The sequence below is a fragment of the Vicia villosa genome, linkage group LG3 (assembly GCF_029867415.1).
Source record: "Vicia villosa cultivar HV-30 ecotype Madison, WI linkage group LG3, Vvil1.0, whole genome shotgun sequence".
NCBI lineage: Eukaryota > Viridiplantae > Streptophyta > Magnoliopsida > Fabales > Fabaceae > Vicia > Vicia villosa.
Genome location: NC_081182.1, coordinates 36,647,947 through 36,662,552, shown reverse-complemented (window position 1 = coordinate 36,662,552; position 14,606 = coordinate 36,647,947). Strand labels below are relative to the sequence as shown.

The 14,606-nt window shown below is 35.2% G+C and overlaps 1 protein-coding gene across 1 annotated transcript; it reads left to right on the top strand.

Annotated features, from left to right (window-relative positions):
• Positions 1 to 1,252: 1,252 nt before the first annotated feature.
• Positions 1,253 to 2,344, top strand: LOC131655415 (uncharacterized). Its single transcript, XM_058925301.1, has one exon. The coding sequence runs from the start codon at positions 1,352 to 1,354 to the stop codon at positions 2,054 to 2,056; it is 705 nt and encodes a 234-aa protein (XP_058781284.1). The 5' UTR covers positions 1,253 to 1,351; the 3' UTR covers positions 2,057 to 2,344.
• The last annotated feature ends 12,262 nt before the right edge of the window (positions 2,345 to 14,606 follow it).

The following is a 14,606-nucleotide window of genomic DNA, read 5'->3' as shown; positions in this document are numbered from 1 at the left end:
TATTCAAAAACCGGATAAATCTTCAAAGTCCTAATTCACCCCCCTCTTAGGCACACAAATTAACTTACAGAGCTTCCAATGGAATCCTTCTTTTGTTAGTTTGCGAGAGTGATTTTTGCTCGGCAAGACTGGTAGCTGTTGGCACCTTTGGGTAATAAGATCATTTTTTTGTATCTGATTATGCAATGATTATACAACCCAATAAATTTGTAGTAGCGGGTCACTTAGGCGAGAAGAGACATTGAAGTAACAAAGCTCTCCCATTCGAACCAATCTTGAGGTTGGGCAAGTTTTATTGGACCCCATGGTGGGCGCCAAATGTTTCGGAAGAACACGTTTGAAATACCTCTCGGAAGCAAATTTGGTGAGGTCGCAACTATTTAGGGTATCTTCCTCATTGACGTAGGTCTCAAAGGAAGATATTGAATATTTTGGGGGATTCGTGTGACACGATCCAGAGATGCGCGCACCCAAGATAATTGCCTTGCTTATCCCTCGGGTGAGAGCCTATATTTATAGTGAAATTCACAATTTAATGACCATTAAGCAGCTTCGTAACGCTTGTAACCATACATAAGTACTCTAACGTCCTCATTAATCATGCATAACCATCAATGGCTTGTAACGTCTTATGACCATTGATCCCTCTGCTCCCGAGTCAGAAATGATAGCTCCGATCTTTAGCTGCTTTGGCAGTAGCTCAGTTACTACTACTTCTTAGCATTGCTTGGTACATCCGACTTAAGTACCTGACCTGGAGAATTATGATATATACACGATTAAATTACTTTATCCGTGCAGTCACACGGATATCTTACTAGTTTAGTACTCCATCCGTCTACCAATAGGTGTCCTCTTTCCTATTTTTATTTGTCTCAAATTATTTGTCCATTTAGAATACCAATGTGATATTTATTATTTCTTTCCACTAACTTACCCTTATTTATTGTATTTTAATACGTTTAAGTACTCCACTACCTATTATTAATAAGATTATTTCAGTAAATGATATTCATTTTTATCATTGAAATCAACATAATTAATCATTTTCTTAAAAAGTGTGAAAATCTCAAAGAGGACACTTATTGTGAGACGGATGGAGTATCAAATACAATAATTTTTAATTAAATTATTACTAACTTTTTAGTAACATATAAATATTTATGTTAAATTTAATAAATTAGAATATTATTTTTTTAATTAAAAATACAAAACAATTAAGTCGATAATTTTTCCTACCTTATTACTTCATCTTGACAGCTACCGGGGATTCCTATCGTTTCGTTCCCTGTCTTCCTCTTCACATTCTTAACAAACCAACCACCACTTTCCTCACCGGAGACGGCACAAAATGGCGGAACTCCCGTTACCGGAGGTACAGACAAACGGCGTAGGACCAACCGCGACACTAAACCCCTCAGAACCCCACGGATCGAAGCGCCAACGCAGGCCAAGCGTCCGATTAGGCGACATCGGAGACCAACCCTCAGACTCCCACCATCGCCGCACCTCAAAATCCTGGCGATTCGGCATCGGCAACGTCTCAGGTAAACCCTCGAAGACTCGTCCTTTGACCAATTTGACTTCGGTATCCGATTTCGACGAAACACTGGAAAACGAAGAACGAGAAACCAACACAGACGGCGTAATCATCGGTAGCTGGAAAGTGAAACGAGGGTCCAAGAGACCTCGATCGAATTGGGGCTCTTCGCGAATCGACGAAGGCGAAAACATCGATGATGATGATGTGCATCATGATTTTGAAGGTGATAACTCGGGTAGATCGGTTCATTCGTCGGAGAATTTGGGTGAGTACAATGTTAGGGATAGGAATGAAGATGGTGGAAGAGGAAGTTGTGGTGAAGATGGTGTTAGAATTTGGCTTAATGGATTAGGTTTAGGTCGATATGCGCCTGTTTTTCAAATTCATGAGGTTGATGATGAAGTTTTGCCTTTGTTAACACTTGAGGATCTTAAAGATATGGGTATTAATGCAGTTGGTTCTAGAAGGAAATTGCATTGCGCAATTCAGAAGCTTGGGAAGGGTTTCTCATAAAGCTTCTTTGAACTTTATAATGTAGTTTGAGAAAAATTCTCAACAATTGCAAATTATAATGCATGTTTTAACTCTTAATTCAACTTAAGTATGATCATCTTCTCGAATAAGTTACTTGTTTTTGCCTTTTTTTTGGAATGGGTATGTTGATTTTGCTTGAGTTTAATGCTTGGTGTATGCATCATTTATGAGTGTTCTGAGAAAGGAAATGGGGGAAGTTTAAGGAAGTGATGTTTGTTTGATTTCTGAATTGGGTAATAAATGATTAATGTTGATATTTTTGTGGCCTATCTCTGTCTGGTTCTGTTGGTATGTTATCTCTGTCTGGTTCTGTTGGTATGTTCTGTTATTTGTCAACAGTTTCCTTAGCAGGGGAATCAATAAAACTATAAAAGCCATTTTTGTTTTGGCATAAATCATTTGGTTAAATTTGCTACTTTTAACATTTTCTTTTGCCTCTATTTTGTAGTTATCATTGTGATTGTGTTGTGTTGGATATGTTTTATACTGTCATGATTCTGTTGAACGAGTTGGGAAACTCTACTTGTTTAGTTAATATGTTTGGATGTTGACTATGCATATCATATATGTTGATATATTCCTGGTTATCGCGATTTCTCATTTTGCTACGCATTATATCATATCTGCTGCTAGAGAATTTAAGAGATCAATGAGCTAAGAATATGTTCTTATAAGAACTTAAACGGAGGGACCATGGAGACATTGTAAGTGTTGCTGTTCTAAGCCATTGTGGTGGTAGTTGACAATATGGGGAGAGTCAACTGCATGGTCCTGCACCAGAATCTATTCGGCTTGAAATCCACCATTTCTCAAAGTACTCGTTTGTAGATCCTCTATACTTGATTGGTTGTTATGTTTTGTCATGCAACAGGATGTACATTTTCACATTCCAAGTCTCTACTTTCATGCTATCGGAAAGGGATCCGTCGGTATCAACTATTTATCACATTTAGTTTGAGTTTTGTGACAAATAAATATTTATAGACTCCATATTTAACAAAATATAATAAAAATGTACATGTATTGCTCCATATTTAAACTATAAGTACTTTTTTTTTACACTTATATTTTGTAAAATTATGGATATTGTGTTATGGGCCGTCCACAAAGGTCTAATAACAAATATTGAAGGGGAAGACACACCAAATAAGTAGATCCCATCATATTTTCTACAGACACATGCTCACGCCCTCCGTCACATCTTTTGCTGCTGATATCTAATCAAACAGTCATCCGCACAAGGAGTCAAATCACACATAAGAGGTTTCAACAACTCACACTATATAAAGACTAGACCGCATCATTTGTGATATTTAATTCATTTCCACTCTTATACTACTTTTCATTCAGTAACCGAGTTGGCCGTTGAAGTGCTTACTTTGCAATACCACCTATTTTTCGTCATACCGAGTTTGCTCCACTGTACCAAGATCTCATTTCACCACTTCATTACACATTTCTGGTTCTTTAATAGAACATTGCCTCCATTTGTGCGAACGGACTCTTGATTCCTTCTGTTTTCCCAAGAAAACCCCCTGTCTCTTCACTGATGACACGGATCACTGGTCTTTTTCTCTTAGATCATCGGTCTTCTTCTCGTAGATCTTTTTCTCTCATACCATCAACCTCTTTCTCAAACCAATCAGATAGTGTACTCTTGAAGCCGTGGTGCCTTCGAAGAGGCTAGCAAAGCTCCATCTCTAATTCCAATAGAGGATGATATAGTCCTCGTGACTTATTTGTTCTCTCATGCGCAAGAAGATCTTGCTTCTCGAATAATTTACCGGGGAACGTTTCAAGCATTACCGTTCTTTGAACCTATGCAATAGTTCTGATAAGGCCAACCTTTCCAGCAACCTTCACAACCGCTAATGCATAGACACCAGATGCTCCCAAACATTCAATAAATGCAAGCCAACCTAGGCATGAAAGGAGAAATTGACCTACTGAATAATGTTTACAACTTGGTACAACAACAAAATTCCAAAGACTTAGCTGACATGATACTCTGAATTGAAGAGAACTTGCAACATGCTCCTCCAAGAGCCAATGCTACGCGCAAGGCAGAATTATGCAGCAACCACAAAATCATACCATAGTCGGCTCAAGTAGATGCAACCTCACCACACAAAGCAGTTATGAAGTCATCAAGTTGTAATTGAAGTAGAGAACATCAGACTCCATCACCCAATTTTGGATGGAGAAGTGACAGTCACACTCCACCCGAGGTTCGCCGGTCCCATAGCTCACCATCATACTATTCCCAAAAAAGGGAAGGGTACGGGGCAGATGACCTGATCTTCGAGTGGTATAGGAATCCACTCTCCACACACATTCTTGACAACAGATTCCACAATCCCTCAAGAAATCCCCAAACACCAAAAGTTACAACATTGGGGATCCAGACAAACAATTCAAACATGTTGACAACATGTTGGATTATTACCACGCTTAGGGAGCAATGATGTGTAAGCTTTTTACGTTAACCCTAAAGGGATCTTCCATGACTTGGTTCAAAACTCTCTCAAACAAGAGCATAAACTTGAGGAAAAGGAACTATGCAATTTGTTCACTACTCAATTCACCGCTCGAAAGAGGCAACCAACTATCATGACCGTACTCAGCGGGATCATACAAAAGAAGAAAGAAACCCTTCGTGAGTACATCCGAGAATTTACCAAGGTATTATTAGGAGGTTTAGACAACAAATTAAAGTGATGGATCTTCTAAAAGGAACTATGATCATACTGCATGTTTAGAGACAATTTAGGGCTAAATGGAGCTTGCAGTCTAAGTGATACGCCTAATAAGACCCAACCCTACATAAAATACGAAGATGAACTCCTAGTTGAAGATAAGATCCAAGGAGCTAGAAATCCTGGATATGACAGGACTCAATGAAAGGATGATAGTCGTAGGAGAGATGACGAGCAGCAAGGACACTGATCCAAATTTTCTGCATACACTCCTTTAAACACATAAAGGGAGAAAACTTGAAGATAATGTACGGAAATGGATTTTAAAGGGACTAGGATTAGGAACCCCTATCTAGTTAGGGAATTAACCAAGACAAATAAGTTGAAGTACTAATATTACCCCAAAAGTTACAACCACGATATGAATGAACGCATCCACCTAAAGGATGCAACTAAAGAGCAGATTAAAAGGAGGTGGCTCACCGAATAACCTAAGATCGTGGTCAAATATACGGCCGAGACAAGAAGAAAGGTCATAAAAAAGACAGGAGAACTCCCTGAAGAAGAAGCAATCCTCTCGACTGGAGAAGGTTTCCCCTAAGAAAACTATTGAGACCGTAAGCAGATCCAAAAGGAAGAAATATAATAGCAGTGATGAAGAAGAATATCGAAATGTGAAACAACAATACATAGTTTCCATCACTAAGGGCTCCCCTGAGAGAAAAAAATCTCCAAGGGGACTATCAAGAGGATGATTGCAAAGTTAATGGCAATTAATAAGGAAGAAAGAGCAACTTCTGACGGGAAGCCGAAAGGAAAATCATCGGGTTCCAAGATAGCGAAAAGGTAGGAGAATCCCCAATGAGATTTTCCATTATTTGTAATAGTAAAATGACTAATTTTGATGTATTAAGGATCCTCATCAATGGAGGAAGCTCGCGCTACATTATACATGCAAATTTTTTTGAGAAGCTTGGACTAAAAAGAAATAAGTTATGGCCATACGAGGGATCTGAGCTACATTTCCTTCAACGATTCTTTAACTTGTTCCTGTGGGTATATTGAGCTGATGGTCACATTTAGAGAAAGGAGAAACACAAAGACGGTCGACCTGCAACTCCTAGTGATTTCTTGCAGGACCACCCACAACTGCATCCTACACATTAAAGGTGTTCGCGGTGCGGTTTAAATCGATTTTGAGACACTAACCCTTCTTATTCAAAAATAAATTTATTTGCGGTCTGGTTCAATTTTGAAAGTTTAGTTAAAAAAAATTGATTCAATTCAATCTAATTTCATTCGGTTTAATTTAGATTTGTTTTTTGATATCTAAATTAGAAATTATATTTTTATTAAGATTATAAAAATACTAATAAATAATATGTTTGATAAGATATACAACATATAATATATAAAAAGATAATATGACAAATTGAAAATGATTGATTAGTGTACATATTTGGAATATTTAGGTCGATCAGACAAGTCGGACCCAAACAGGAATAAGTAGGCGGTCCAAGAAGCGTATCAGGACAACAATAATCATCAGCCCGGGGTAAGGCCACGAGTTGGCCTTAGCGCTCAGCCAACCCGGAATATTGCGATAAGCCGGCAAAACACAGAATGAACTCGACATCATTTAATCCGGGGAATCCATAACCGTTACCTCCATATCAATAGTCTTCACCGTTATGGAAGTTACAACTCTTTAAAGAGCTTGCCGATGGAGGTTACAAGAGTTCTCTCATTATGGAGGGAATCCAAAGTTCCTCCATCAATGAGAACAATTATGGCTCCAGAAGCTATAAATAGGGCTCCTAACTAAGGGATAAGCAAGACACTTTTCATTCTTGAGCTTGCATTAGCTGCGCCGCTCAAATCCCTATAACTAAAAACCACAAACTCCTGTGTGATCTCGCCGGAATCACAAATATATTAATCTAAATAAATAAATAGATTTTTAAAAAATTAAGTATTGTCGAAAAATAAAATTAGCACAACATATAATACTATTAAAAATAAATAATTATTAAAATATATACATGCGGTTTGGTTAAGTTTGAATCGACTTTGAAAAATCAATTCGAAATTCGATTCAAATCGAGTGGATTTTTTTTAATGAAATGACATCCAAACACATCCAATAATATTCATTTTTTGTTGTTGCGTTTTTTGTTTTTTTTTATCGTTTTGCGGTTTTTATTTGCATCGATTTAGATTCGAACACCCCTAGTGCGAGAGAATCTTTTTTATAGTGTTGTGTAGATGACCATTGTTGCTTTGTCTTTGATTAGTCTTTGATTTGCAAATAAGATGGATTTTTATAACACGATGCTCTGGATAAAAGGGATGCTTAAAGTTGCCCTATTTCGTACGATTGCTGATGTTAGGAAGGATTTGGGGAGACTCATGCATATATGGGGTCCTCTTCTAGTCCAACCATAGTTACCTTTCTTGTCTCGGTTCAAGTGGAAGTTTTTGATTCTCTAGATCAATTTGTGGTATAAAGTACTCTACATTCGTCTAACTTCGCACTCCTCATGAAATAAATCTTTCATGCCCTCCTTCGAAGCAGATTCTACTAACAAACATGTCTTTATGAACCACTTCTTTTGCTTGCTTGATATTGCTCTCAGAGGGACAAAACTGTCAACATAGCCCAAATGCTCGAAGAAGGATACCAATTTCCTATTTATATAAATGTCTGATTATGGCTGTAGCCTAATCGAATACATAATAAATCTAAAACAACCTCCTATCTACTCATTCTCTTGCTTTTTTAAATTTCACATTCACTTAAATATTCTCTTAATGCCAAGAGAGCAAATACTTAAATAGAGTTATCTTATGTAAACCACTATCTTATGTAAACCGCTTATCCGTAGTTGTAATCAAGAGAGGGCTATTCTCTTAACTATAATATTTTAATATAAAGGTTGCAAATTAAAATTGAGATAAAATTTTGGCGTAAGAAGGTCGTGAGTTAATCATACTGTAAAAAGCCTGTGATAATAAAAATCTCAAACAAGGTTGTCTCAAACAATTTAGAAATACTGTAGAAACTAACCCTTGTTAAAAAGATACACTTAGAATTCAAAAAGAGATATCTTTATAATGTTAAATAAAATTTAGGTTTAATTATAGTTTGCCCCTATTTAATTTATCCATGGAATTAATAGTTTACACCTAATTATTTAATTTACTAATTTATAATATTTAATTATAATAATTAAATATTAAAAAAATACTAATTTTTACCTCATGTCAAGAAATCATTTTTTCTTGTGTTTTCTTCACTTTTTTAGACTTAAAGACTTTTTAAAATCATTATCTATTAAAATAACAAAGGGTCTAGAAGGCTTATGTAATGGTATGCAGCTAAAAGTACCAATCTAAATAATGACTGGGTCAGGTACCAAGGTGATGTGAATCATATGGTGCAAAAGTAATTTTAACCAATCATTATTTTTTCTTAAACAATAAGATAAAATCCCAAAATCTTAGTAAAAAACTCAAAACAAGGATGAAACGACAAATAATGAAGATATATATAAAAACAATCAAAATATAAGTAAAGATAAAATATTTAATGTATTTGACTCTATGGCATATATGAGTGAGGATAAAATTTGAGTGTGTGGAATTATTTGGTCTAACTCCTCCTTATAAAAATTAACTTGTAATATAAGAGTGATACACTCTATAAACTCTTTTCATACTTTGTTTTTAATCAATGTAGGATGTTTCAAATATATCCTCTTAGTCCTAGTACAATTGGAGTCGGTTTTTGGATATATAAGTGGGTGGCTTGTGGCCCGATTGAGACAAAGAGGAGGTATTTGAGTGAGGGAGACGAGAAAACATGAGAAAATTGAGAGAAACTTAGGAGAAGAGGAATGATAAAACAAATTAAAGAGATTGCATGTCTAGTGATTATATTAAAATAAAGTTTAATATTCATCTCTGATTCTTTGAATGCGCATGAGTCGATATAAAATTTAAAGTAAGAATGTTTGATATGTGCACGCAACTTTATATACATACCATGAAAGCAAAGACTTGATCCCAGTTCAATTCCCTGACAGTAAACAAGAAGATACAGACCAAACCAAGGCATGAAAAAAGTTGCTGAAATTAACTATATTTATATTATATTACTGTGTAGCATATATGCTATATGTTGATTTATCACATATATAGTAGCAATTGATATGAAATGATATGAGAAGAGTGAAGGTCTAGCATGTAAGATAAGAGACAGTCAACAAGCCATAGATACCTGCCTGCGTATTAAACCAAACAAGGAACATCAGACAGACAGATTAAGTCTCATCCCATGTTATGGTATTTTAGCCAGGCAAGCCATCCTTGGCTACAAGACATGACTCTTCATCTACATACAAGACCTCTCTCTTCCTTCATAACTACCTAGCTCCATCTCCATATCTCATTCTTCTTCACCTGCTGTTAAACATAGAATGTCAAATTTCTCTATTTATAGCCTTCATCATATATGCTGGCATATTCCTCGTTATCATGAATTAAATGTCATACATTGGTTTCATTCACGATTTCTCCTTTTCTACGCATTGTATCATATCTGCAGCTAGAGAATTAAAGAGATCAACTAGCTAAGAATATGTTCTTATAAGAACTTAATCGGAGAGGGACCATGGATCCATTCTAAGTGTTGTTGTTCTAAGCCATTGGGGTGGCAGTTGACAATATGGGGAGAGTCAACTGCATGGTCCTGCAATAGAATATATATTCGGCTTGAAATTCACTCTTTCTTAAAGTACCCGTTTGTCAATCTTCTCTACTTCTTGATTGTTATGTTTTGTCATGTAACAGGATGTACATTTTCACGTTCCAAGTTACTACTTGCATGCTATCGGAAATTAAAGGGTTGCATCAGTATCTATCAACTATTCATCACATTTAGTTTGAGTCTTGTGACAAATTACCTCATCCGTCCCTTTGAAGGGCGGACTTAATAGAGGCAAACTTACTCATTTGTCTCCGTATGGGACATGAGTAGTTTTGAGAATTAGTGACAATAAAACTTGTTGAACAGACTAAAATTAAAGGGATGCATCAGTATCAACTATTCATCACCTTCATTAATATGCCACTTTAAAATTTTAGTCCGTTCCACAAATTAATGAAGGTGACGGCAGAGAACCTATAGGCATGGTACTTTTAAGTTAAAAATGCAAAATTTTATGTTAATGTTTGCATAATTGAAAATTAGAAGAAAAAAACGGAATGGAATGGAGGAGACACATTAAAGCGTGCGGAGTTAAAATCTCCATCCCCTTTACAAAAAAATGCAGACAAAATAAACTCAATTTACCACCAATATATATATATATATATATATATATATATATATATATATATATATATATAGGGCCGGCCCAATCAATGCACAGGCCCCGTTCTAATTATGAAAATGCGTCCAATTTAAAATATAAATATAATTATAATAATTAAAAAAGACACATAAAAATTATATTTATGTATTAATCAATAATATATTTAATTAAAACTATTTTGAATTTTGATCTATCTCAATTTTTGTATGTATTGAGTTTTTATTATAGCATTTTTTAATTTATTGAATTTTTATCATAACATTTTATTTATTTCAATTAATATTTATAAAAAAAAAATTGGACCTTTTAAAATTTTGGGGCCCCTAAAATTTGGGGCCGTGTGCTGTAGCACTTCCTGCACATGCACATGGCCGGCCCTGTATATATATCCCATGCTTTTCAGTTTTTTTTTATTATGAAAAAAAGCAAAAAGTATATTTTTAAGAGTATACTCTATAAATATACATTAGGGAGAGTTAACACTAAATTTTTTTTTTTCATTTTAACTTTTCTCTTTTACCATCTCCATGAGAGATTTATTGTGATTATAAAAATAAGAAACACTATTAGAAATATTTTGTTTTCCCGCGGTTTATGAGAAAAATTTGCAGGAAACAGGTTACTTGCAATTTTTTCTGCCGTTTATGGTTCCCAGCTAAAACCTTCGGGGCTAATTACTAATTATAAATCCACATGTTAATCATCAGGAAATAAAATTTGCAGAAGACAAAATACGCAGATAATTCCACAACTAATATATTTCAAAATTAAAACTAATTGAGACTAATTTATAACTTGAAACAAAAGGTAAAAAAACTTTGAATACACAACATTATAGACATATTCATAACTAATACTAATACTGAAAGTTGACTGTTACCAATATTCAAACCCAACAATATGGATAAGATTATATACATAAGTTACACAATAGATAATTTCAGTGAAAAATAATGAAAACAAATTTATAAGACATAAACATTACAGAATCATATATCATAATTCAAATTCAACTATGTTGTGGACCTTAGTAAAATTCAAAAAGTCAATTCAAAGATATTGCAATAAAAACTTAAGCTTAATAAATACCATAAAAAACTCCAAAAGACCAATGATTTCACCATCTACCCTATCAATTCTTGTCTCATGAAAATCTTCCATTGAACTCTTGCCGGGTGAGCTAGCATACCCATAGCTGAATTTTCCATTGTGACTACACATACAAATCATAACAAAGTGTGTCACAATAAAGTCCATTTTTCACAAATAATAAAAAAGAAACATGTGCATTAAGATGATAACAGTACACACCATATTTTGCATTAAGCTCTGGTTGTCATTTATTAAATCAAAAATTAAGATGTCTTCTAGGTACAATTACCAAAAAAGAAAATAAATGAGTCAGTATATAAAATTAAATTGAGTTTTGTGCTTAGTAATACAATTGAATGCAAATTTCTGACTCACCTCACCTAACATGAACATACAATTTTGGACAATAATGCCATATTGTAGTTCTTTGAATTTGAATCCTTCAAGTTCTTTAATTTTGAATCAACATATTGAAGATTGGTGGATGATTCGGAGGAAAACAATGTTTTTTTTTTTTTGTGTTCTAGAAAGTGAAAACTCAGAAGACGATGAATAGAATTAGGAGTTGGAAGTAAGAAATGAAGAAGAACCGTTATTTATAAAATAAAAATGAGAAACTTTTTCAGTTTTTTTATTGACAAGTGGAGTTTAATCGTGGGACACGTGTATCTCGCTTAGGGGTTGAACCAAGCAGTTGATTTTTATGGGCCACCTTCTCTTTGAAAATTGGAGCCATGATTAGATTTTCTAAACTTTGCACGTCTCAAAGTGACGATTGATAAAGTGGTCATAATGACCATAACGTTAGCACAATGTGGGTTGCAGCGTCGAGTGTATTAAAAAATGCCCTTATCTCCTATTGGTCGAAGGTGATATTTTTGGAGGATAATTTGTTAGCTAGGATTTTTCGACAGTCTCAAATATCAGCATATCAAGAAGAAGTCTGAGGAAAACACTTAATGAAATTTGGATGATTCTAGAAGGTGTTTTTCCACGGGCATGTTGGAAGTACTTTTCAACATGACGATATTCAAAAGAAAGCATCGAAGTTCCTGGATGCGCAATAGTGTTTGAGACTTGGTGAATTTTAGAGAAACATAAGGAACATTTCGACAGAGGCAGTTAAAATGTGTAGCGTGGCTAAATAACTACCTTTTGGCCTTATCTGCATTAGGAGGACACATGGAGATAAGATCGAAGGCGAAGTGTATGCATCGAAGACGTGTCAATTAGTAAAGAAAGGACCATTCTTAGCAGTTATTTAGATATTAGTATAAATATGAATCTTAGCGGTAGGATTCAGTGTGTTGAATTTATTACAAAAAACTCACTATACTCAAAGTACCCAAGCAAAGCGAGAAACGAGTTGTTCGAGTGCAATGTATGTATTCAAACACCATCTTCATTTCTTTTACTTTAAAGTTACTTTTCTACATTCAAGTTCATTTCCATTTAAATTTAACTTCATTTATGTTCAATTATTACAATTTCGACCATTGTCTAAATCTTTTATAAGAGACTAACAGTGGTTTACCAAACTTCACGATAAACCGAAAGTGACTTCGACTCTGTAGGTGACTCTGACTCTAAAGGCGAGTCTGAGTCTGAAGGTGATTCTGAGTCTGAAGGTGATCATGTGTCTGAAGGTAATATAGCGTCTAAAGGTGATCCAACCTCTAAAGGTGATCCAACCTCTGAAGGTGGTTCTGCCTCCGAAGGTAGAGCTTCTAAAGGAAGACCTAGCTCTGAAGGTGAACTTGTGCAGTTTCAGAGGCCATACAGAATTCGACAGATACCAAGGAGACTTGGAGACTTTGAGTTACTGCATGATACTGAGATTGACTCTAAAGGTGAAGTCTTACACTATGGGATGATGATGGATGCTAAACCAGTTAGCATTGATGAGACTCTTAAGAATAAGGTGTGGGTGAAGGCCATGAATGAAGAACTTGAGGCAAGTAAAAAAATAAGACATGGGAGTTGAATGTTTTGCCATAGAACAAGAAAGCTATCAGTGTGAGATGGGTTTTCAAGATAAAGTTGAAGTTAGATGGATTAATTTCCAAGCATAAAGCAATGTTAGTAACTAGAGAATTTCTACACAAAACTGGTTTATACTACTTTGAAGCGTTTTCACACGTAGCTAGACATGAAACAATAATATTGGTGATTGCTATAACTACAAATAGGAATTGGGTTCTGCTACATTTAGATGTCAAATCCGCGTTTCTGAATGGTCCATTGCAAGAATAAGTTTATGTGTTACAACCTTCTGATTTGTGATAAAGAATAAACAAGGGATGATGTGCAAGCTACATAAAGCCTTGTATGGACTTAAACAACCTAAGGAATAGAAATATGAAATTGATTCATTTTTCAAGCATCAGAGATTCAAAAAATGTGAAATGGAGTATGGTGTGTATATGCAGCATACCTCTAATAGCAATGTGACTTTTGTGTGCCTTTGTGTAGATGACATATTGCTAACAGGAAGTTGTATCAATGAGATAAACAAGTTCAAGAAGGTGTTGATGAATTTATTTGATATGACTGACCTTGGAAATATGGTGTACTTTATAGGGATGGAGGTTTCACACACTGATAAGGGAATCATTGTGCACCAACAGAAGTATGAGCTTGAGTTTCTGAAGAGATTTGAGCTGATGAATTGTAAGTCTGCAGTCATACATGCAGAGATAAACCATGACTTGGATTCTGATGTTGATGGTGAGGAAGTAGATGCTACAACTTTCCAACAGTTGGTTGGCTCTCTAAGATATTTGTGTAACACCAGACCTGACATATGTGATGCAGTCAGGATACTCAGGTATGTAAAGGAAACTCTGAGGCATGGAATTATATTTCTATCTGAATTATCAGATGATGCTGAACTGATATGTTATTGAGACTCATACTGGTGTGGTGACTGAGTGAATAGAAAGAGCACTATAGGGTATATGTTTATGTATCTAGGAGCTCCCATTTCATGGTGCTCTAAGAAGCAACCAGTGGTGCCACTGTCAATGTGTGAGACACAGTATATATCTGGTGCATATTATCTGCTTGTCAGGCTGTTTGGCTTATGAATTTGTTGCACGAACTGAAGTTCAAAGTGAGCAAACCAAGAGCCCAGTGCTACATGGAAGGAACAAAAACATTGACACAAAGTTCCATTTTCTGAGAAATTACGTTCAAAGTGGAGTGTTTGAAGTTTTTCGTTGTAACACTCAGAAGCAACTTGCAAATGTACTAACCAAAGTAATCAAAACTAAACACTTTATCATTTTGAGGGATGGAATTGGTGGTGTTGATTGTTAATCTTGAATATGAATTAAGGGATGATGTTAAGTGTAATTCAAATTGAAA